This window comes from Eumetopias jubatus, unplaced genomic scaffold (genome assembly GCF_037043125.1).
Source record: "Eumetopias jubatus isolate StellerSeaLion01/CBP00866 unplaced genomic scaffold, mEumJub1_p1.0 scaffold_4, whole genome shotgun sequence".
Lineage (NCBI taxonomy): Eukaryota > Metazoa > Chordata > Mammalia > Carnivora > Otariidae > Eumetopias > Eumetopias jubatus.
Window position 1 is genome coordinate 108,227,527 of NW_028274810.1, and position 24,545 is coordinate 108,252,071.

General features: G+C 56.3%; 1 protein-coding gene and 1 long non-coding RNA gene across 5 annotated transcripts in view; one reads left to right on the forward strand and one right to left on the reverse strand.

Annotated features, from left to right (window-relative positions):
• The window catches only part of SPATC1 (spermatogenesis and centriole associated 1), a 28,572-nt gene that overhangs the window by 1,777 nt on the left and 2,250 nt on the right, over window positions 1-24,545 (reverse strand). The window contains exons 2-7 of the mRNA XM_088022702.1: window positions 21,399-23,410; window positions 10,102-10,365; window positions 9,565-9,843; window positions 8,923-9,462; window positions 8,659-8,798; window positions 482-1,007 (exon numbers count right to left, since the gene is read on the reverse strand). Of these exons, the coding sequence (XP_087878828.1) occupies window positions 678-1,007; window positions 8,659-8,798; window positions 8,923-9,462; window positions 9,565-9,843; window positions 10,102-10,365; window positions 21,399-21,609 (1,764 nt within the window). The 5' untranslated portion in view covers window positions 21,610-23,410 and the 3' untranslated portion in view covers window positions 482-677. The remainder of the gene's footprint in view (window positions 1-481; window positions 1,008-8,658; window positions 8,799-8,922; window positions 9,463-9,564; window positions 9,844-10,101; window positions 10,366-21,398; window positions 23,411-24,545) is intronic.
• LOC114201038 (uncharacterized) lies at window positions 17,118-23,265 on the forward strand. Of its 4 annotated transcripts, none has more exons than XR_015768038.1 (3): window positions 17,124-18,379; window positions 19,653-21,595; window positions 21,875-23,265. It is a non-coding gene; the product is annotated as an uncharacterized LOC114201038 (long non-coding RNA). The 4 variants fall into 4 exon arrangements; XR_015768039.1 differs by having other exon boundaries at window positions 17,152-19,045; window positions 21,401-21,595; XR_015768037.1 differs by having other exon boundaries at window positions 17,157-18,379; window positions 21,401-21,595.

A 24,545-nucleotide genomic window follows, 5' to 3' on the forward strand; every position in this document is an offset into this window, starting at 1 on the left:
AGCAGGTAGGCTCTGCCCCTCCCGCTCAGCCTCAGAGCCCTGTGGAGCAGCTCTCTTCTTGCTGGGCCAGCAGTGCCTTAGGAATTGGCCCCATCTCCCTGGGCTGCCCCTGGGCTCAGGTTTAGGTGAGGCTACTTTCTCCTGGTTCCTTCCCTCCATCTAACATCCTCTTGCCTTCAAGGAGGGTCCAAAGCCCTCCCTGCCCCCTCTCCCACTCCCCTCCTCCCAGCTAGTACAGAGGGAAGGATTCCCCCATCCACATCCTGTCTCCTTCCCACTTCTGCCTTCCATTCTGCGCCCAGGCTTCAGCTCCGGGCACTAATGCTGCTGGAACAGCGCTTCCTGCTCTTCCCCCTCCAAGACTCGGGGCTTATGCTGCTCCCACTGCCAGGTGAGGGGAGCCTTGGGACCTTTGAACAGGACCCCCCCCGCCCCCGCCCTTAGCCAAACAGCTGCCAAGCTTCGGTCTTGGGGCTCTCACCAAGGGCCCTGGGGTGGGCATGGAGCCCCAGAGCAGGCAGGATCGAAGGGGTGCAGGGGAGTGAGGAGCTGGCCAGCCACCCCGGAGGCCAGGCGGCAGCACTACCAAGTCCGGGCCCAGCGGCCAGCGTCTGTCGGAAGCTTTAATGGCCCTGCACCCGGTGGGGGGCGGGGCGGACCCAGGCCGCAAGCCGGTGTCACCAGATGAACATGGGCTTGCCGTCGTCGTGTGCCAGCTGGCTGAGGCAGGAGAGTAGCAGCAGTGCGTCCGAGAGCATGCTGGGGTGCACCGTCTCCACCAGCACGCGCTGCAGGAAATCCATGGTGCAGGAGCCGCCTTCCGAGGCAGCCAGCTCTGGCCTCTCACGCAGGATGCCGTAGGCGTTCACGAGCTGCTCAGTCAGCGCCGGGTGCACCCGCCCATTGTAGCCCAGGCTTTGTAGCCGGTTCATGATGCTCACATAGCGCTGTGTGAGTGTCTGGCACAGCTCCTCATCCAGCTTGTGGTCGCCGGGGTTCAGGGAGGCCTGAGGGGAGAGCGGCTGTCAGGGTGTCTCTGCCCTGCACTGGCACACAGCCAGGAGAGGGGCAAATGTGGCTGAGGGCTGTGGCTGTGGGTGGGGGCAGGTGTCCTGGACGTCCTGGGGGAGAGGCTCCAAGGTGTCTAGGGGAGGGGGAAATTAGTGGGTTGAGCTGGAGGGGGGAGTTCCCCAGACCCCATCCCTGTCGCCTGCTCCACCCCCCGGCAGGGAATTTGGACTGAGCTGAGGCTATATGAAATGCTGACAGAGAGCGTGGCTGGGAGTCTGGAGGTGAAGGAAAGAGGAGGGGGTCCCTGATGGCCATGGGGGTGCCTGGCCCATACCACTCAGGGGCTTTCCCAGGTGCCCTCCTGGCTCCCTGCCCTGAGACCTCCACCTCCTCTCCAGGTCCCTTCTCTGCCACCCCGCGCTGCATTCTCAGCACCCACCACTTGCACCCCTCCTTCAGAGAGGCCCTGTCCTCCCCTCATCCTGAACTGACCACCCCAGGCCCTGAGCCAAGCACCCTTGGTCTCGGCACTGGGGGTCCTGTTGCCCCTCTGGTGACCCCTCCTGGTACCTGGACCTGGGGACTGGCAGCAACCGGGTGAGTGTCCACCCACTTCTTCATGCCTGTGCCCCCTAACCAGGCAGTGACTGCATTTCTCAGCGTCCACTCCTGCCATTTCCTCTTGGGCATGTGACCTGTACATTCACTCAGGGCCCCCTGTTCAGAAGGACCCACACCCAGCTAATGCTCTGCTGAGCAAGGAGCCCGTATTTTCATTTGCATGGAGTCCTTCAAATGATGTAGCTGTCACAGGTGCAGCTGTGCCCAGACCCACGGATTGACAGGTCTGAAGTGGTTGGAGGGGGTCTCTCCCTGCCTGAGCCCTCCTGCACTTCCCACTGCCCCACCTCTTGGGGCCAGGGCCTGATTTGGCCCTGCTCCCCTGCTTCCAACCATTCCCTGGATGCCCACCAGGCTGCTTCCTAAGCTGCTAGAACAAGCTGCTTAGTCTCACCTTCTCCAGGAAAATCCTCTGTCCTCTTCTCTGGTCATGTGAACAGAGCACTGGACTCATGGCTGGGCTCAGCTAAAGTGACCCCTGACCTCTGGCAGATGCACCCAGAGCCTTATGCTCAGCACTTTGGGTGCACAGTCAACACTAGAACAAGCCTGTCTCCTTGATTCTAGGCTCCTCTTGGCTCCTAAGCCCTCTCCCTCCATTTGCCTGTTCCCGTGCCCCCTGTCAGCCAGACTGCAGGAGCTCAGCCAGCACTTGTGGGTAAGCAGGTGAGCCTTCATGCTGCTGAATGGCACGAGGGCAGCGGGTGGATAGCTTTAAGCGTCGGCCCCCTGTGAGGCTGTCAGGACCCATCGTCTGCTCACCATGGGGCTGTGGCTGAGCTGCTGTGTGCTACACTGGGTGAATGGAGCTCCAGACAGGAGCAGAAGTCCTCCAGGGGGCACACTGCACCCACCCTGCCAGGGTGCTGGACTGGGGAGGGGAGTGCGGGTGCATTTACACTAAGAGACAAGGCCAGGCCTGCCCCAAAGAGGTAACCCCTTGAGAGAGGAGGGACAGGCGAGGAGATTGAGTGAGGAAGAGCAGGAAGGCACCCCACTGAAGCCGGGGAGCCATGGGCATGGGTCCCTACCACACCTTCCAGGCACTGAGAAGCCGGCAGGGCTGAGCAGAGAGCATGGCAGAGGGTCCTGTCCTAAAGGGTCAGAGATTTCTGGTCCATTGGCATTGTGGTTCTAAAAGATCACGCTGGGGCGCCTGGGTGGCTCAGTCGGTTGGGCGACTGCCTTCGGCTCAGGTCATGATCCTGGAGTCCCGGGATCGAGTCCCGCATCAGGCTCCCTGCTCAGCGAGGAGTCGGCTTCTCCCTCTGACCCTCTTCCCTCTCGTGCTCTCTATCTCTCATTCTCTCTCTCAAATAAATAAATAAAATCTTTTAAAAAAATAAAAAAATAAAAAATAAATAAAAGATCATGCTGACCATATAAGGGGGTGGATAGAAGCTGGGAAGAGAGGGTGAGGGTTCTGTGCATCCATCCCACAGATATTCTCAGCCCCCCCGCCCCCCCGTGTGGGGCACTGTAGCAGGTGATGGGATTCAAGTGTGAGCAAAGCCCTCTGGGTTTACAGTGATGACCAGGCTGAGCAGGAGTGCTGTGAGTGCTGCCATGGGGAGCAACCAGGCGGCCTAGGGGGGGGCATTCTGGAGGGGAGAGGATGGCAGGGCTGACATCTGAAGGATGAGGGCAACAGGAGCAAAGGCACTTCCAGGACAAAGAACAGCACACACGGCATGGAAGGTGCCAGGAGGCAGAGTGCAGAGCAAGGGGCCCACACAGGGAGCCGGTTTCAATGGCTGCTTCTGTCATCATACTGGGTCTGAGCCTGTTTCCCTACTATGATATGAAGGAAACCAGACAGCCTGACAGCTATTTTGAAGTTGAAAGGAAATGTCTCTAGGGGGTGCTAAGCACAGCATCTGTGCTGGTCTGCACCACCACGAGGGGCCACCATTTCCACAGGACACATCAATGGGCTCTCACATTGAGCAGAATTGTGTTTCAAAGGAATAGAGGAGGGAGGGGCTTTCCCAGGATGTTGGAGTTGGCCAGAGTATAGGTGTGTGGGGGTGGGGGGGTGGGGGTGTGGAGACAGCAAGGCCAACTCAGTGCCTAGCTCCCACCCTCAAACTCTCCTGCCCCTCATAGCATGTATCACCCCCTGAACCTCTAGCACAAATATTTACTGAAGGCCTCCGGGGAATGGGTGAGCTCCCCGAGGGCAGAGATTGTCTATTTTGTATGAACTTGGCATGCACTGAATGCCCCATAATAGGAGTGAATTGATGGAGGGGGAGGGTAGCTGTGGACCAGTAAAGTGGCAGCAATTTGGTCCAGGGGTAGGCGACTGTAGATGCAGATGTGTACATGGGAAACATCTGTAGAGGGAGAATCAGCAGGGGAACCTGTGTTGGATCAGCTGTGGAGCACAGAACAGGTGTGACCAAATATGCACGCACCTCCAAGAGACGGAGCACAGGTGCGCACCACCCCGTCTTTCCATCCTGGAACACCCACGACATTGGCCACGTGTTCAGTGATAGGGAAATGGCGGCAAATGTAACAATCGGTGTGGTTCAGCCCTCGTTCTTAGAGCACAGGGCAAGTGCGTTAGACATCTGAACTAAAGAGACAGCTGAATGTCCCTCCGATGATGGAGACTGGAGAATCACCCTAACGGACTCGGGGGTTAGAGAGGAACTCCAACGCAGCTTGTGAAATATGTGGACCTGGACAGCTCCCCGTCCACCTCGGGAGCGCAGCCCGAGCGCCGCGGGGAGCTGGGCGGGGTCGGGGGCGGACGCCCGGGGGCGCTGCCGCATTTCCGCGCCCGCGCGCGAACAGCAGCGCCCTCTCCCTCTGCCAGGATCCACCCCGACTGGGATTCCCGACGCACCGCTGGTTAAATATTTTGCATATCTCCGCGACCTGAGGGAACTTCCTGGCCCCAAACGTACTTACCAACAAAAAACATGTAAAGTAAAATAGCTTAAGTGCTCAGCCCAAGAAAGAGAAATAAAGCCAATCTAAAGCAAGCAGAAGGAAAGACATAAGCAGAAAGGAGGAAACAGTATCCTAAGGCTCAAAAAAATTCTAAGACTCCACAAAAGGGCTCGCTCAGAGCAGATGGAGGATAGGCCCCGCACTCGGCCTTCCTCTGCGCGGGCAGCTCCGGCCGGAGACCGCGCCCCCGCCCTGCTGCCCAGAGGCCTGACGTCACTAAGGCCCAGCCAATGGAGTAAGAGTGAGGCTGTGAGCTCCGCCCCTGGGCTGAGTCCGGAACTCCCGACCCCCACGCGGCTAGGGGTTGGGCCGCAGAGTCCGACGGCCCGATGGGAAAGACACCTGGTTGCCTTTCTGTCACAGCTTCTGGGCGTGTTCTCTAAAAAAAGTAGCGAAGTTGCAGAAGACATAAATAACCGCAAACAGCATCTCAGGGCATTAAAACCACCAGGGATGAATGTGGTTTATGACCTGTATCTCGAGATGTTAAGAGAACAGGGAGGGAAAACTCATGTGATCTTTTCAATGAAAGAAAAAAAACATTCTAAAAAAAAAAAATCAGGGACGCCTGGGTGGCTCAGCTGTTAAGCGTCGGCCTTCGGCTCAGGTCATGGTCCCAGGGTCCTGGGATCAAGCCCCGCATCGGGCTCCCTGCTCCGCGGGAAGCCTGCTTCTCCCTCCCCCACTCCCCCTGCTTGTGTTCCCTCTCTCGCTGTGTCTCTCTCTGTCAAATAAATAAATAAAAAATCTTCAAAAAAAAAAAAAAAATCAGCATTTCTTCACGGTTCAGAAGCGCCCCCCGCCAACTCTCCATAAATGAGGACGAGGAAGAACTTCTTAACCTGATGTGGCAGATGCTGAAGCGGGTCATCTGGCTTCTGTCCTAGCGCCTCTTTCCCGAAGTCGAAAGCCTTTTCGACTCTCCTGTGGCTTCTGCCCAGGTGGAAGCCGATGCCTGGGGGCCAGGTGCCCTCGGGTTTTCGGCAGAGTGCAGTGACTGTGACCCCGTACCAACTTTTGTACCCAGTTTTTTGTCCTCGCCTAAACATTTATAAGAAATCTCTTTCTGTTTACATCAGCTAGCGTGGTTTCTGTTATCTGCAGCCAAAAGCTGTGACTTGAAGATCTGGCAAAAAGCATGGAACACACATCATACTTAACGCAGATTTGAAGTGTGTATTCCTAGTCGAATCAGGAACAGGGTGAGGTTGCCCTTTTGTCTGCTTCTGTTAAATAGTATACAATATGATCATCTACATAGTAAAGCCAAGATGAAAGGGTTTGGCACGGTAGCTGCAAACAAACCGTTATAGGCAAAACCCAAAACCATTGTCGGCAGGCCAGTGAATGAGGCCCCAGAGAGCACCAGGGGCACCAGGACCCAGCTAGACACACCACCAGGTACCACCCTCACACTGGTGCAGCTGGACTCCTGGTCTGCCATGACTGGGAGCGAACGGAAGGCTGGGAGCACCCCCGATCCCCAGCAGAAGGCCTTTGCAACTGGGTAAAAGAGGTGACAGGTTGGGGCATTGGGACAACTTTTAGGTGAGCTTAAAAGATGGCATAGGTAACTGTGAACTTTTAAAAAAGATGGCCAGATTCAGTGAAAATAGTCAACAAGTCCTCATTCAGCAATGGGGCTCTATCAGAGCTTTTCAGTGATCAACCTATGCAGCATTCACGAAGCCAACGAGCCAGGTTTGGATACCAGGTTTGAGCAGGTTTAGTGGGTTTGGACAGAATTGAGGGATTCTAGCAACAACCAATGCTGGGGTTCAACGTGCAGAAAAACAAGATGTTCTGAGGAAGGGAAACAGAAATTTGGGCAAAGTAGAGTTGGATGCTGATAGGAACCAGCAAATGGGCCAGCAAAGCAGGCAGGATGGTTGGCCTTAGGAGCAGGATGCATCTTTATGCTCCTCAGGTGGAACCAGACATCATCAACCTGCAGTGGGCTCTACAGAGGGCAAGGCAGGCGGTGTTTGCCCGGCCCCGAAGGCAACTTCTGTGCAGGTGGGCTGCAGTGGGGCCGCTTCTCAGGAGCTTGGGCGGCAAGTGTATGGCCCCTGGCAGCACTGGTCATTGCTGATGGAAGGTGAATGGGGCCAGTGGCTCTGGAAATGGTGATGGAGGCCATGGGGCAGAATGAGCAGATGAGTATTTGGTGAAAGCCACAGGCCCCTCCCCAACCCCCCAGGCTGCCAAGATGGCGGCCGAGGCACTGGCCAAGGGGGTGCCGAGCTCCTTGACTTCCTCAAGACGCCAGAAAAAATTGCCCTACATACATCCCGCTCTCACCTTCCTGCCTCTTGTCCAAGAGTTGCCGTTTAATGCTGTGACTGTTACATTCTGCAGCATAGACACCAGACCTCAGGGGAAGTGAAGAGGAGCCTGGAGTCAGCAGACTTGGCCGGCCAACATCAGTGGTTGACGGGCCTTTATCACCTTCGAACGGGCATTCTCAAACAGTAGAAAACCTCTTTTACTGCTTAATATCTAATTTCTATGTGGGCAGCTAGACTTGTGCTTATAATTAAATGTAATCTCTGCCAATTGGATATTAGACGTAACATTTTAGAGACATAATATTGTGCTTCTACTGTGTGGTTTGCCAGTTTTTAAATAGCCATGGCCAATGTGTGCTTGTGACACAGCAGTGGTGGCAGAGGTCCCTGGTTGTGAGTCAAGGATCGTCAAACCAAACATGACCACGGTGGGCCTGCAGCATGAGCAACAGAAACGGCAGGTGCGTAGGAACAACCAACATTGTGAAGATGGGAAACTTCCCTGGCAATGCAAAACTACACATTTGAACTAGGTTTTTCCTGGAGCTTGACGGATGATCCTAAAATTCACAGTGAGGAGTGAAGGACCCAGAGGAGCAGAGACAGTCTGGAAGAAGAGAGGTGCCCAGGCTCTGTCGCCGTCCCATGCGGAGGACACCGTGGGCTGGGGAGGGTCAGAGGGGCAGTCCCAAGAGCCCGCAGACGTGGGCCCAGGAGCGAGGACCGAGGCAGGGCTGGGCAGCCCCCCTTTGCCCTCTACCATTCTAGCCTTCAGGGAGACATGAGAAGGACAAGCGATAAAGGAAAAGTGGGTAACTCTGACCACATTAAAATTAAAAACCCAACCAAAGGACACCCTAAGCAAAGGAAAAGGCAAGCTCAAACCTGGATACAAACGAGCCCACTCTAATAGAAGTTATTCCTGCGGATCATGCACCAGTTCTATAATCTATAGGTAAAGACGCCTGAGAGAAAGTGGCCGGGAGCACTGAGGGCTCTTTCCCAAAGAAAGCCCAGATGGCCCACCTCCTCCGCCCCGAGGCGTGGGGTCCCACCCGGAGTTGGCACCTTGGTGGCAGAGGGGCACACATGCCATCACTCTGGATGGCTGCTTCTGGGTATCCAGCCAAGCACAGCCCAAATCCTGTGACTGCCCGCTCCCCCCGCCCCCCGCCATTGCCTTGGAGAGCTTCACATGCATGGTGGCAAGGTAGATGCTCCCAAGCATCTTTGGGAAGCATTGTCCTCTGCGTCCCTCAACGGAAGCAAGCTCAGTGAATGGCATGCTAAGAATATACTGGAATGAGCCAGGGCCTCAGGCCCCTGGCCATGAGGCCACCAGCTGGTCAGAGGTTCTGGGACCTGCCTCCCCTTTGCCACCCCAGTGACCCTTGAGGGTACCAGCGGGGTGGGGAAAGCATCAGCTCTGCTAGTCTGGGGAGGGCCCCTGGGAGTGAGGGCTGGCCATATGGAGACCATCGCAGTGGCAGAGGAGGAGAGTGTAGGCCTGACCATGCTAAGGACTCTCCCCTGCCCTGTCCTCCGGGGAGGGCATGTGGCTAAGGCCACAGGCTCCTGATGCCAGATGCCCTGGACACCCCCTGGCCACTTGGACTGAACACCGTGCTTCCTCCGTCCTCGGGGGTCCTCGGATTCTGACGTGCTTGGCCAGGCTGGAGGGCAGGGTCCCTCAGCAGCTCCTCCGAGGCCAGCATGCTCCCCATCCCTGACAGGTGAAAGGGGCAGGCCCTCTGAGTGGGAGATGGGCACCACACACCTGGATGATCTTCTCTGGAATGTTGGAGACAGTGAAGCCGTAGAGACGCGCGCGCTCGGGGAAGATGCTGGACAAGATCCTGCGGTCCAGCTGGAAGGCGATCTCCCCCACCAGCCTCTCGCAGGCTAGCTGCTTTGACTCTGGGGAAAGCAAGGGGTGGAAGCAGTGGTCAGTGGCCATGGTCAGCAGCCCAGGCTAGTGCCGGCGAGGTCCACAAGGGCGTCAGGGGAGACGCCCCCGTGGCGTTGGCCTTGGGTCACTGACCTCGGGGGCTCTCAGGGAACTTGCTGGTCTTTCGGTGGGCCAGCTTCCGTTCCAGCTCTAGGATGCTCTTCCGAGATGCCTCTGCGCCACGTGGACCCCGGGTGTGGTTGACTGTAGCCGGGGAGGATGAGGTTCGGGGCGGGGAGTGGGGGTTTCGTGGAGGGGAGTGGGGGGTGGGCGAGGGCTGGGTGGGGGAGTGGTGCGCCCGGGCGGGAGACTGGGGGGGGCACTGGACGATGTGGGTGGCGCTCGAGGGGGTGTCGTTGGTGGGAGCTTGGGGGGCGGGCGTAGGAACAGGGACAAGGACTGTGGCAGCTGGAGAGACAGGTGGAGTGCTGGGGACAGGTGCAGGGACTGCCTGTCCCTGAGGGGCGCTGGGCTGGGGCTGGGCGTCTGAGCTGCCGTAGGAAAAGGTGGTCATGGGGCCAGGCGTGCCCCTGGCCCCGACAGGGGTGGAGGCCTGGATGGGTGAGTCCACAAACGTCCTGCTGAAGGGCTCCAGGTCCTGGGTCGGCTGGGGATGCTCACTGCAGATCGGGACTAGTGACATGGCAGAAAGCAGAGAAGTAGGGCCAGAGCAGGACCAAGGCCTGGCCTGGTGGTGGGGCGGGAGGCTGTTGTCCCTCCCTCTGAGCCAGTTACCTTTGGTGGTGGCGGCAGGCCCTGCTCCAGCTGAGGGGTGGGGTCCGGAGGGGCATCCCCAGAGCGGCTCTGACAGCCGCACCCTTGGGGCCTCCAACAGCACCAGATTGCTCATGGGGTTGGCCAGAAGGTTCTGAGAAACACCTAGAGGAGCAGCCGTGGAGGTGAGCAGGGGGCTGTTCAGAGAGACGGCCACTGTGCCTGTCATAGGGGCCATCAGGGGGCTGCTTGGAGTCAGGGGGCCAGTTGAAGGCAGACCCAGGGAGCTGGTCAGTGTGCCTGCTGGAGGCACTGCCATGGAGCCAGTCAGGTGGCTGCTCAGGGGGCCAGTTGAAGGCAGACCCAGGGAGCTGGTCAGTGTGCCCCCTGGGGACACTGCCATGGGGCCAGTCAGGTGGCTGCTTGGAGTCAGGGGGCCAGTTGAGGGCAGGCCCAGGGAGCTGGTCAGTGTGCCCCCCGGGGACACTGCCATGGGGCCAGTCAGGTGGCTGCTCAGGGGGCCAGTTGAAGGCAGACCCAGGGAGCTGGTCAGTGTGCCTGCTGGAGGCACTGCCATGGGGCCAGTCAGGTGGCTGCTCAGGGGACTGGTCAGGAGGCTGGTGAGTGGGATGCTCTGTGACATGGACCCTGGGCCAGGCAGCAGTGTGTTGAGGGGGCCCATCAGGGGGTTCACGATGGGGCCTGCTGCGGGGCTGGGCTGTGGGCTGTTCAGCATGTCGGCCAGGGGCGCCAGAGTTATAATCCCCACTTCATCCAGGATAGGCTCATTTGCTGCTGCAGGGGACGGGGGCAGGAAGACACCTGGGGGGGACACAGAGAAAGCACTGAGACCCCAGGCAGGCCCATTGAGGAAAGGGCCTAGGCCAGGGTGCTTGTCTGCCTCTGAGGAGCTGACCAGCTCTGAGCCTCATCTCTTAGGTGGGCCAGACAATGGCTTTCTACCTTAGGGGGTTCTGAGGGGCCCCTCCGCAGACCCCCTTTTGTCTCTCCGTCTGCTCCTCCAGGCTCACTTCTCTGAACACCTGTCCCCGGGTCATAGGGACCTTCCACAGCTGCCCACCCCTCACATGTGCCCGCTGCTCTGAGCAGCTGACCCCTCACTGAGGAGCGTCTTCTGGCGGCTGGCCCCGCAGGTTGCCAAGTTGACCCATACATTCCCTGGTAGGGAGCAGTGGGTCCCGGCCTCCTGCCCACTGTTGTTGTGGGGATAGCCTCCCCAGGTGGGGGGCCCTCAGGGAGGCCAGGGCTAAAATAGGCACAGCATCTCTGGGAACAGTAAATGCGGGTTCAAGAGTGCGGGTTGGCCCAGACATGCGGCTTCACACTCCTGGATTCCTGTGTCGGGGCCTGAGAGCCCATTTCCCTTGGGTTCCTGAGGACGGTGCCCTTGAATGAGCACTGTTGTGGGGGAGAAGACCCCTAGGGCCGCAGAAGCTGGGGGGAGGGTGCGGGGAAGGTTTTAATCGAAAACTGCTACCCTTGTTGTTGTTCTGAGAGCCATACGCGCTCACTGCAGAGAAAGAACGGGGCTACAGAAAAGTGAATGTAAGATTAGAAACCTCTAGTCCTCTCACTGCACTGTTAGTCATAATACAAAGCTCCGTGTTGCCTTGAAGACTTTCTCCACACGTTTTATAAACCAGGGGTCAGCGAACCTTTTCTATTAAGGGCTGGTGGTACACATTTCCAGTTTTGCAGGCCGTGTCTCGTCTCCGTTGTAACAACTCAGCCCAGCTGCTGTGCGGGCAAAGCGGCCGCAGGCGACACGGAAACAAACGTGGATCCGCAGCAACCAGACTTTATTCACAGACACTCATATTTGAATTTCGTGTACTTTCGGCATGTCTGGAAACAGTATTCTTTTGATTTTCTTTCAACCATTAAAGATGTAAAATCCGTTCTTAGCTCCAGGGCCACGTACCAACAGGTGGCAGCCTTATCCCTCCTTGTCCTTACGTGTGTCGTCCGTGTGTCGTTCCCCCCCCCCCCCCCCCCCGTGTTCTTGCGGGATGGCCTCCGGCCACCCTTCTCCGAGAGCAGCGCTTGCTGTGGCTGCCAGGCTCGGGCTCAGTCCTGTGCTGCGGTTCCTTGAGCCTCTTCCAATCCTTGCGCATGCAAATTGATTCCAGTTTTCCCAATGACAAATAATTCTACTGCATAAGACTTTTTTTTTTTATTTGGTTTTTAATTTTAATTCCAGTGTAGTTAACATACACCGCAATATTAGTTTCAGGGGTACAATAGAGTGAGTCAACACGTGCACACATCACCTGGTGCTCATCAGGACAAGCGCAGCCTTAACCCTAATCCCTATCACCTGTTCCCCCTCCCCCTGCACTGGCGACCATCAGTGTGCTCTCTATAGAGTTAAGATGCTGCTTCCTGGGTGGCTCAGTCGGTTAGGCGACTGCCTTCGGCTCAGGTCATGATCCCGGAGTCCCGGGATCGAGTCCTGCGTCGGGCTCCCCGCTCGGCGGGGAGTCTGCTTCTCCCTCTGACCCTCTTCCCTCTCGTGCTTTCTATCTCTCATTCTCTCTCTGAAATAAATGAAATCTTTAAAAAAAATAAAAAAAAGATTCTGCTTCCTGGTTTGCCTTTCTCTTTTTTCTTTTCTTTTCTTTTCTTCTCTTCTTTTCTTCCTTCCTTCCTTTCTTTTTCCATTTGCTTGCTTCTTAAATTCCACATGTGAGTGAAATCATACGGTATTTGCCTTTCTCTGACTTATTTCGCTTAGCATAATACTCTCTAGTTCCATCCACGTCATTGTAAATGGCAAGATTTCGTTCTTTTTTTATACCTGAGTAATGGTCCACTCTGTGTGTGTGTGTACTGCATCTTCTTTATCCGTTCATCTGTCGATGGACACTTGGGCTCCTTCCATATCTTTGCTATTGTAGATAATGTTGTTATAAACATAGGAGGGGCGTGTATCCCTTTGAATTAGTGTGTTTGTATTCTGTGGGGTAAACACCCAGCAGTGCAATTGCCCGGTCATAGGGTAGCTCTATTTTCAACTGTTTGAGGAACCTCCATACTGTTTTCCAGAGTGGCTGCACCAGCTTGCATTCCCACCAACAGTGTAGGAGGGTTCCCCTTTCTCCGCATCCCCGCCAACATCTGTCGTTTCCTGTGTTGTTGATTTTAGGCATTCTGACCGGTATGAGGTGATATCTCGTCATGGTTCTGATTTGTATTTCCCTGAAGATGAGTGATGTTGACCATGATACCTACAAAAATCTTTATTATTGATTCTTCTCCCTGAAAACAGACATTCTAGCGGTCCTTAATGCACACTGCTAAATCTACCTTCTGTAAGACCCCTCAGAAACATTCTGACATTCCTTCGGAAGTTCCTGGGCTTGTTGCTTAAATCTATGCCCCTGGAACACTCTACAGAATGTGTGGCAAGATGTCCTGAAACTTTACTTTTTAAGATTTTATTTATTTATTTGAGACAGAGAGAGAGAGTGAATGAGAGCACGAGCCGGGTGAAGGGCAGAGAAAGAAGCAGGCTCCCTGCTGAGCAGGGAGCTGGACATAGTGCTTGATCCCAGGACCCTGAGATCATGACCCGAGCTGAAGGCAGATGCTTAATCAACTGAGCCACCCAGGCGCCCCAAGAAAATGACAAACGCTCTTGAAAGAAATTAAAGAAGACCTAAATAAATGGAAAAGCATCACGGGGAGCAATACTCCCCAAGTTCACCTGCAGATTCTATACAATCTGTCAGAATCCAAACTGACTTCTCTGTAGGACTGACAAGCTGGTCCTAAATTTCACAAGGAATTGCAAGGACCCAGAATGGCCAAAGCCACATTTTAAAAGAGAGAAGCCGTTGTAACAGGTGCCACTTAGCCACCCTGCACTTCTCCCTTTTACACTACCTAAGCAAAAAAAGAGACAGAGAGGGAAGGAAGCAAGGGAGGAAGGAGAAAGTTGGAGGACTCAGTTTCAGATTTCAAAAGTTACTAAAAGCTACAGTAAACAGGATTACGTGGCACGGGCATAGTGAGGGACATATAGATCAATGGAATAGAATAGGGAGTCCAGAAATAAACCCGTGTATCTATGGTCTGATTTTCAACAAGGGGCCAAGACAATTCATTGGGGGAAAGAATAATCTTTTCAAAAAATGGTGATGGGCCCTACTGGAATCCACGTGTGAAAGAATGAAGTTGGATGCCTACTTCGCACCATATACAAAAGTTAAATGGATCAAAGGCCTAAATGTAAGAACTAAAACTATAAAATTCTTAGAAGAAACCACAGGGTAAATTTTCAGGACCCTGGATTTGGCCATGTATTCTTATATGTGGCCCCAAAACTGTGAACAGCAAAAGAAACAATAGATGAGATGGATTTCATCAAAATTAAAAGCTTCTGTGTTTCAAAAGACACCATCAAGAAAGTAAAAAGACAACCCATGGAATGGGAGAAAGTATTTGCGAGCCATACATTTGATAAGGGACCTGTACCCAGAATCTCTAAAGAACTCTTACAACTCAATAATAAAAAAATAAGTTGCCCAACTTTAAAACGGGCAAAGGGCATGAACATTCTCAAAGATGATATACAAATGGACAATTAGCACAGAAGAGATGCTCAGCATTATTACACATCAGGGAAACGCAAATCAGAACCACTTCACCCTCACTGGGATGGGCTATAATAAAAAAGTCAGATCATAAGTATGGGTCAGGATGTGGAGAAACTGGAACACGCGTACATTGCTGGTGGGAATGAAGAATAGTGCAGCCACCTTGGGAAACAATCCGGCAGTTCCTCAAACAGTTACACATACAGTTACCATATGACCCAGCAATTCTACTCTTGGATATATACCCACAAGAAATGGAAACATAAATCCACCCAAAAACTCGTATATGGTTGTTTATCGCTGTGTTATTCATAATGGCCCAGAAGAGGAAACAACCCAAAAGTCAACTGATGAATGAATAAAATGTGGTGTATCCATTAATGACACATTATCCATCCATGAAACAACAACAAAACCCTAATACCAACTGGAAGTAGTGGTTTACTCTACAGCCTGGATCAACCTTGAAAACACTGTGCTGGGTAAAAGAAACCAGACACAAAAGCCACATACTTATGATTCCATTTAAAAGAAATATTCAGAATAGGCAAATCCATAAAAACAGAAAGTAGATGAATGGTTGCTGAGAGTGGTAGAGGGGTAGGTGGTAGGAACCTCATAGCTAAAGGGTTTCTTTCTGGGGTGATGAACATGTTCTAAAACTGTCGTGATCTTTGTAAAAACCTGTGAGTATATGAAAAACTATTGAATCACACACTTTAAATCCGTGAATTGTATGGTGTGTGAATTATATCTCAAAAAGTTATTTTAAAAAGGATTCACTGGGGTCATAGGCATTTAGGTTTCCAGGAAAAACATTCACGGTTCAGGGGCCAACTAAATGCACTCACAGAGCATGGAGGAGTGTGTGTCCACTGCTCAGGGCCAAGACTGTGGTGGCTGCAGTCGTAGACACAGTCTTCACAGGGTTTGCAATCCATCAGGGTCACCAATGAGAATCTCAGAAGCCACCTGGCAGAAATATCTGGCTGCGAGATGGGGAAATGAGTTTGGGGAGCACCAGTAATACTTAAACCATGACATGAGGTGTGAACAGGAATGTTCTACCCGGGGTCTGCAACCAGCCTCTGTTTAAGAAATTTCAGTCTCAAATACCATCTGATTTCACTCATATGTGGAATTTAAGAAACAAATGAGCAAAGGGGAAAAAAGAAAAAGAGAAAGAGAAAGGCAAACCAAGAAACAGACTGTTAAGGATAGAGAACACCCTGATGGTGACCGGGGTGGGGTGGAGTGGGAGGGGGGAAATGGAGTTTCCCCCTTAAGGGGAAATTAAGGAGTGCATCTGTTGTGATGAGCACAGGGGGTTGAATGGAAGTGTTGAATCAGTATGTTCTACACCTAAGATTAATATGACACCGTATGTTAACTAACTGAAATCTAAATAACAACTCAACTAGACATTTCAGTCTCATAGCTTTGTGTTCTAATGCAAGTATACATGTGATGGTTTAATCTTTTTATAATTTGCATCTAATTGATTGATTTTTTAAAGATTTTATTTATTTATTTGACAGAGGGAGACAGCGCGCGCGCGCGCGCGCGCGCGCGCGCGAGAGAGAGAGAGAGAGAGAGAGAGAGAGAGAGAGAGAGAGAGAACAAGCAGGGGGAGTGGCAGGCAGAGGGAGAGGGAGAAGCAGGCTTCCAGCCGAGCAGGGAGCCCGATGCAGGGCTGATCCCAGGACCCGAGCCGAAGGCAGATACTTGATGACTGAACCACCCAGGTGCCCCTAATTGATTGATTTTTTAAAAAAATATTTTATTTATTTATTTATTGGAGAGAGAGAGAGAGTGCGCACCATGCACCGATGCAGGGAGGAGCAGAGGGAAAGAATTTCAAGGGGACTCCTCCCTGAGCAGAGCCCCACACAGATCCCACCACCAGAGATCATGACCTGAGCAGAAACCTAGAGTCCGAGGCTTAACTGCCTGAGCCACCCAGGGGCCTGATGGATTTTTTAAAAAAAGACTTTATTTTTAATCTCTACATCCAACATGGGGCTTAAGCCCACAATCTCCAGATCAGTCATGTGCTCCACCACTGAGCCAGCCACCAGCCCCCTGCATCTTTTTATAATTTATATTTAATTGATTTAGATTTGTAAATCTAAATCTTGAAATCTTCCCAGGTTTAGATACAGTATTAGAACCTTAAAGAGAGTTTTAGATTCACTGCGTTTATATTTATTTTACATGTAACAATTATTTAGGGTCCAGGAAGGTGTGTTACACTGGACAATTAAAGTTAGACAAGCAAATGTCTTAGATTTACAAATGCCCTTTACAATGTCTTTTTTTAAGACTTATTTATTTATTATTTATTTGAGAGAGCGAGAATGAGAGAGAGTACATGGGGGGAGGGTCAGAGGGAGAAGCAGGCTCCCCGCTGAGCAGGGAGCCCCATGCGGGACTCGGTTCGGGGACTCCAGGATCATGACCTGAGCGGAAGGCAGTCTCTTAACCAACTGAGCCACCCAGGCCCCCGCACTTTACAATGTTTTTAAACTGCTTTACTGAACTGCTGACCACCCCCAACCTGCTCCTCCCAGCGGCAGCCCCTGCTTCGCGCCGCCGCCCCACTTCGGTCCCGGGCTGGTGGGGGCGTGGTGGTGGAGCGCCAGGCCCCCCACAGGCCTCCCGCCCACCGCCGCGGCCGTCCGCCTCGGACCCCGCCCTCGCCCCGCCCACCGCCGCGGCCCGCCGCCTCGGACCCCGCCCCCGCCCCGCCCCGCCTACCGCCGCGGCCGTCCGCCTCGGACCCCGCCCCCGCCCCGCCCCGCCTACCGCCGCGGCCCTCCGCCTCGGACCCCGCCCCCGCCCCGCCCACCGCCGCGGCCCCCCGCCTCGGACCCCGCCCCCGCCCCGCCCCGCCTACCGCCGCGGCCCTCCGCCTCGGACCCCGCCCCCGGCGTGCAGACAGCGGGCTCGCGGAGTCAGGTTCCCGCGGGAGACCGAGGCGGAGGCGGGGCTCCGCGTAGGGGCGGGGCTAGGGCCCCGGGGCTGTGAGTTTTGACCCGGGAGGGTGGAGTGGGTGGCTGGGTGCACAGAGGGGGGATCGGTGAGCGCAGGGGCGCTAGCTGAGGGTTCCAAGAGCGCTGAGGCGGCGGGAAGGGAGAAAGAGCGAGGGGGGTTGATGACTGGTCCTGAGAGAGGGGACCGGCCCTGAGGGGTGGTGGGTCCTGGAGCGCGGGTGGGGTACCGTCCCGAGGAGGAGGACGGGCCCGAGGGGCACAGGTCCCGAGGGGGACAGGTCCTGGGAGGATAGATCTAGGGTGCTGAGCGTCAGCTCCTGGGGTGGGTTTGCGTCCTGGGGACCCTGGACCTGAGAGGGAGAGGGGTGTGAGCAGAGTTTTGGGGGGCAGCTGGGGTTCTTACGGAGGAGGGATGGGCGAGGGTTGGGGACGTCGGAGAAGGCCCTGAGAGGATGGACAGACTTTGAGGCAGGAGGAAGCCCCTGGTTTGGGGGAAGCGCAGGGGCAGGGAGGTGGGGAGCAGGGGTGGTGAGAGGCCCTTCCGGAAAGAGGAAGTGGGCTGTCCCCGTCTCAGGAAGCTTCCCGCAGCCTGCAGCCCCCAAGAGAGGACAGAGAGGGCAGCAGGCAGTGGGGGCTGGGGACCAGAACGGCCTTGGGTGAGGGAGGAGTGGGGGAAGGGGCCAGGCGGAAAGAGCAACGGAGCCCCCCACCCCCGGGAGCCTGAGGCCTGGAAGTCCTAATCCCAACCTGGCTCTTCGCGCCGCCTGCCACGTTCATGGGGCCAGGCCTGAACCTCTTGGCTCCTGTTTTTTCCCTGTGAGGTTCCTGCGGCCACAGCCATGATGTCATCAATGTCATCGCGGGCTGTTCCAATTACCCACAGCCAGCGAGTGAGCGTCCCCGCCGCCCCTCCCCCAGCCCCAGGCAGGGCTGCTGGGGCAGGTTGGTGGCCACTGCCTTTAGGGTCCACAAGACGCTAGCCGCAGCATCGAGCTCCCCACCCGGACCCACAGAGGTACTGGGGTCGCCCTCAGTTCCTTCCACCGGGCTCACTCCGTTTCAGCCCGTTCTCCTCTTCAGCTCTCAGAGAATGTCATTTTTACCGGGAAGATGGAAGCCACGGTTCTGGAGCTTCCTCAGCCTCCTGCCCTCCTCCCCTCGGGGAAGTGTCCCTGTTCTCTTCCGCACCTTCCAGCGTCTTTCTGGGCTTCTTCCCGCCTCAAGGTAACAAGCTCCGGTCTCTGCTGGCTTGAGCAGCTTGACTGCAGCTCCTGGTCTAGCTGCCGCCCGCCCGCGGCCACGCTTCGGAAGCGGGCACCGAGCCCCTATCCGTCCCCTCTGGCACGCGTCGCTCTTGCCCTCATGGCGTGGGCCTCTTGCGTCTGGTGGGGCTCAAGTCTAACCAGGCTCATTCCCACCGGGTCGTCAGAGGCCCCCCACGTCTTTAGCGCTTCTCCTGCCTGCCCCCCTCCGCAGCTCGCACCCTGCTGATGCCCCGTCCCCTCGAAGCTGTGCCTCCGTGACCTTACACGTGGAGGTTTTGTCTCTGTGCTCCCCTGCTGGCTGGCCTCACCCCTCCTGTGGCTTCAGGGATCAACTCTTGAACCTTCTCCCTCTGGCCCTGACCTCTCCCGGAGCGTCAGATTTGTGGTTGCTCCACGCAGGTGTCACGTGGGTTCCCAGCCAGGGTGGTCCCGGGCCGCTCATGAGCACCCACAAGCCCAGGCTGTGTTTCCTCCTGCAGCCCTTCTGGGGGGGGGGGGTGGCGCGGCCAGAGCTGGGAACCGCAGGGTTTAGGAGGACACAGAGCACAAGGGATCCCAGAAAGAGGAACTGGAGGCTGAGTTCACAAGAGCAAATCAAGAACGGAAGCCTGATTCCACGAGAGAGGCAAGTCACAAGGAGTGGGCAGGGGAGAAGGCAGCACAAGGAAGTAGCCAGAGAAAGTTCCTGTGAGGCCACTGCAGGGGTCCTCCTGGGCTGGGTAAGGGGACGGAGACTTCTGTGGTCTCAGGAGGTCACAGCACCCGTCACCTGGCCACCTCTGCCGGAACTCCCTCTTCCATCCCTCACATCCAGGCACTTCATTTTCTTAAATAACTCAAGGTGATTTCTCCGCACCCCGCATTCCCACCATGGGCTCCCACCGGATGACTGTGAGAGCCTCCGCAGGCTCCCTGTCTCGCCCTGGTCCCCTTCGAAGCCCGTTCCCACTGCAGCAGGAGTGCTCTTTCTGAAGCATAAAGCTGGTCACTCTGCCAGGAACCCCCCGGCACTGCTTGCTGCCTTTAAGAGCAAGTCCCCTGTTGTCCTTGCTGATCTGACCTTTGCTGACCTCGTTACCACGCTGTTCACCTCTCACCGGCCCTGACACCCCCACACTCACAGGTACAACCACCACACGGACACTCACACTCACAGGTACAACCACACGGACACTCATACACAGTACACTCACACACACGCAGCCTGGGCTTTAACCACACCGCTGTTTCAGGTTCCTGCAGGCCCCTGGTCCTACCCTTTGCATGAGGTGCTCTTCATCCTGTAATGTCTTCCCGTCACTACGGGGCTCACCTTCAGAAAGCCTTCCTAACCGTCTAAGCTGGATCCTCCAGGAGGTGGAAAACCTGAAGTGGTCCAAGGATTCTTTTAAGAATCAAGCCTAAAAGGAGAAGACTTACTTTTTTCTTAAACTTTGAGATTTCTTAAATTTTGTTCCTCCCCCGGTCTTTATTTTTCTCAGCCTGTTGTCTCCGTCCTTATAGGAAAGCCTTTCAAAGGAGAGGGGCCTGTGTTCTTGTGGTCAGTATGGGGGGGTGTGAGGGTGGGTTGGATGAACAGCCAGGTTGAATAGCAGGGAAACCAGTGGGTAGGGATCCGAGGGAGGCAGCTTTCAAGAGTCAGGGGAAGGAGGCCTCGAGCCGGAAGTGGCACTGTAGGGGCAGGAGCACAGACCTGACAGCGTTTAGCATCCTGGTGGAAAGGCCAGTTCTTAGTCAGAAACATTGTGGTTTAGACTGAGCTGAGTGCCAGGGAGTCGCTGGGCCTGCCAGACCCTGTGCAGGGACCTCCACTTCTGGTAGGGGACTGAAGCCAGTGGTGATAGGAGGGCTGGCGGTGGAGGGCAGGCCTGAGCCAACCTGGGAGCAGTGGGGCCTGACGCGAGCCGGGGGTGGATGCCCTGGCCGCGGGTGCTCTCGGAACTCAGAAGGAGGGGCGTTATCAGTCCCAAATCCCATGCAGAGCTTTGGAAGGATGTGGCACTTAGGAAGCCACCCATGACCCTTCTAGAACCACTACCGCTGAGTGTCGGGGTCCGCTGTCAAGCTGCAGGGGCCCAGTCGGCAGGGACAGCGAAAGAGCGGAGTCCTCCTTTCGGGGGACAAGGGTAGTTCCAGGCCTGCCTGGGGCCAGAGGGGCCTGCGGAGGGCGGGCTGCAGGGCCTGTGACAGGAACGGCGGGCGCTCGGCCTTCTCTGGCACAGGGAGGACGCTGTAGGGAGGGGAGGGTGTGCTGTGACAACCACAGGATTTTATCACCTGCTCGCCACCCAGTGTGACCTTGGCTGACGCAGTCAGCCACTGACTCCTACTGCCTTGCCCTGGGACACGGCCACCGCCAGAGTCTCCCTCCGTTATCTTCAGTGCCAGCCGGTTTCCGCCCCTGCTTTCCGTCCCTCCCGCACCTCCCTGTTCCTATCGCCGCACCCAGCTGTGCCGCGTCCCTGGCCTGCTGGCCTCTGGGAGCCGTCCTGGCTCAGGCCCCACGTCTCACTCGTGGCTTCCCTGCCTCTTCTGTGTCACCCTGACCCGTAGATGTTCTGCAGCCCCAGGGCTCGGTCACACACTAATGCCTCCCAGAGCTCAGCTCGCACCCTGGCCTCTGACCCTGGCTCCTGGACCTGGGCTGTTGTCCGCCTCCTGGCCACCTCTAGGCGCAGAGGAATGGGGGTGCTGAGGGCGGGGAGGCCGAAGGGAGTGACGTATTGGGCCCAGTGGCGTAGCACATTTGGATTCCAGAGCTAGGAAGTTCTCAGTCTTTGGGGCTGCCTGGAAGTCCGGCTGAGGGGAGCAGAGGCCGGGCTCCGGCCATCGGGGCGGGGGGGACTTCCACCCCTGTGGCCCGTGTGCCCCCCCCCCCCACCGCCCACCTGCTGGGGCCCCTGTCCCAGCAGGTGGCTCCTGTCTGTGCCCTCTCTCCGGGGCTTCCTGAGACCCACCCTCCCTCCTCACTGTCTTACAGTTTCCCGGGCGTTGAGGAGGGCTGGCCGCCGCCTCGCCAAGCCCCGAGCTGAACCCGCTGATGCCCAGGCCACCCGCTTGTGTCTTGATCGCCGACTTGAGCTCGTGATTCTCCCGAATGAGCCGTACCAGCTTCTTCAGCTCCTCATTCTCCCTCACCAGCCTCTCGATCTGATGCCGAAGCCCCTCGTAATTGGTGAGTAGAGACATGCCCCGGGGCAGTGGGACGGGTGCCGCCCAAGGGAGGGCACTGCACCTGGAGACTGCCCAGGGCCCCGGGCCTTGCCCGGGTTGGAGGAGGGCACCAGCGTTTGCGAGTCGCAAGGCGGGCCCAGTGGGCTCTGGGTATTGTGAGGTCAGAGGCTGTGCCCCCCTCCTTGATCTCTCTGCTCTGCCTGCCTCCAGGCTGTGCCCAGGTCCTGCCCTGGCCTGGAATCACCGACGCTTCCTCTGTTGGGCCACATTCACTCTGCAGGTGCCTGTTCTGTCCAGCTTCCTGCCGCCCCAGCAAGCTCAGCCCTGCTCTCTAGGCTTCCCTGAGGCCATGTCTCTACTGTGGCACTTGCCCGGCTCTGTGCTGGTAGCTGCTGGCTCCGTTTGCCTCACTTCACGGTGAGGCTGGGGGTTGGGCACTTCCCCAGCAGCCCGCAAAGGGCCCAGGGGCACAACAGGTAGGTGACCAGTGAGTAGCTGTTGAATGAAAGCTCATCGCGCACCTTCCTGGCCAGGGGGCCCTTTCCTTGGGAGGTTGGGCACACCTGGATTTAGCCTGTCAGTCTTCTCCTGGGGACATTCTACCTTCCATACCTGGACGCTGGCCCCACTTTCTTCCAACCCAGGTGCTCAAAGCCTTTCTCTGACTGCCGGCCCAGGAGCTCCCTGGTCCAAGCACCTGGCTCTCTATAGCTTGGACTTTCCATTTCTGGCGACTCAGGCTCCCCTATTCCAAGTCCCCCATGGCAGCCCTCTGTGCCCACACCTCTGTTCTCTGACTCCTTGAATTTTCGTGCCTGTGGTCCTTCAAGAACCCAAGACATGCCCCTCGTCAGGTTGTCAGGTTCCGAGAATTCAGACCTATGAGTCCTCACCACGCTCTCTTTTTAAAAAGCTATCTACACAGCAATCCTGGGGGGCCTGACCTTGGGAGTTAAGCGAGGCGGTGTCCCAGGGGTCTCCACTGGCTCTGTAGCCATCTGTGCTCAGGCGGAGGGGACAGCGAAGCCCAGGTCTAAGCCTGAGGGCGTGCTCCTGGTGGGCAGGTGGGGCGAGGATGGGCTTGGAGGCAGCCTGAGTTGAACATTCTACCTGGACCTCACAGTGGGGGCCTGCCCCCACCCTCCTCCGACACCCCACGCTGTGATCCTGGCTGAGTCGCCCTGGCCCTGGAGGCCTGGCCGGACGTCTCTTCACCACCCTCTGCTGTTTGTAGGACATCCCATCCTCTGGCGTGGGAAAACGAGCCTCTCTCGGCCTTCCGGGTCGCCTGTACCATCCAGCCTGGCTTCACTGTTGGCCTCTCCTGGGGTTGATGCATCTGGGCTGGTTAAATTGATGGCTCAGCGTGGCTGGGTGCCCACGTGCTTGGTCAAACCCTGGTTCAGACATTGCTGTGAAAGTGTTTTGTAGTGTGATTAACATCCACAGTCGTTGATTTTAAGTCAAGGAGGTCACCTTCAATCGTGTGGGCAGACCTCATCTAATCAGCTGAAGGCCTTAAGAGCAGAAAGCTGGGGTTTTCCAGGAAAAGAGCATGTTGGCCTCAGTGCTGTCCCGGAGGCCCTGCCTCAGTGTCCAGGCCACTGGCCTGCAGGTATGGACAATTGTATGAACCAGTTCCTGAAAATAAATATCTTCATACCCGAGAAATCTGACTGACGTGCCATCTATATCGGGTACCAGCGCTTCCGTCCTCTCCCAAAACTGTGTTCGGAGCCCCGGCTAGTGGCAGGTCCTGTGCTGGAATCACAACATGGTACACTTGAAACTAGCAGCACACTGTATGGTAACCACACTGGAATTAAAATAAAAAATTTAAAAAATAGAACAGGAAAAAAAGAAATTGGGGATTTAGCGCTGGTCATACTCAGGCGCTGTCCATGCCTTATGGGCCTGGCCCGGAGTGGGGAGCAGCTGGGCATCGATCACCGCGCGGTGCGGGGAGAAAGCCTGGCAGGCAGCTGGCCGCAGTGGGCCCAGAGCGGCCTCCTCTGGGGAAGTGGACGCTGGTGGAGGAGGGGTCGGGGTGGGAAGAGCCCTCTGGCCCCGCAGGGCAGGGTGCTCCACGGAAGGAGCTGCAGGTGGGGCTGGAGACGGAGGGGCAGTATGTGCGGGGGCGGGGGGCAGGTCCTGGCTCTGGCATCGGAGTTCGTTTTCATCCTGAGGGTCTTGCTCAGTCCTGGACGGGCTGTAAGGGAGGCAGCGCGGGGATGGCTCGGTGGGGAAAGAGCTGCGGAGCAGGCAGGAAGGGGGCCACTGTGGTCACCCAAGCAGCCGCGGGCAGTGCCGCGGAGGCAGGGAGACTGGGCAGAGCTGAGGGAAATTCGCGGCCACTGGACGGAGGGATTTGGGGCGTGGGCAAAAGCAGGGACAGCCTCCAGGCTTCTGGTAAGCACGCTGCAGCTGCTGGTTACAACACCAGCTTGGTAGGGAGGAAGTGGAGCTTTGGGCAAAGGTCTTGTGTCAAGGCTTGGGTGTGTGCTGCTGAGACGGGGAGCAGGCGCCCCATCCCCTTCCCAGACTGCAGGCCCCACCACCCGGTCCCGGGCTCTGGCCCCAGGCCTCTGCCCTAAGCCTCTTCGAGTACAGCTGCGGCAGCAGACTTGGTGAGCCTAGGTTCCTCTCCTGGCTCTGCGCTCACCTGCCCCGGCCTCTCCTGCCCCAGACTCACCTGCCCCTGGCCTCTCCTGCTCCCGGCCTCACCTGCTCCTGGCCCTCTCATTTCCTCTTCATTCCAATTTTTTTTTTTTTTAAGATTTTATTTATCTGTTAGAGAGAGAGCACAAGCAGGGGGAGCAAAGCTCCCCAAGGAGCAGGGAGCCCAGCATGGGGCTCGATCCCAGGACCCCAGGATCATGACCTGAGCTGAGGGTAGACGCTTCACCGATGGAGCCACCCAGGCGCCCTTGTTCCAATTTTCTTTTCTTTTT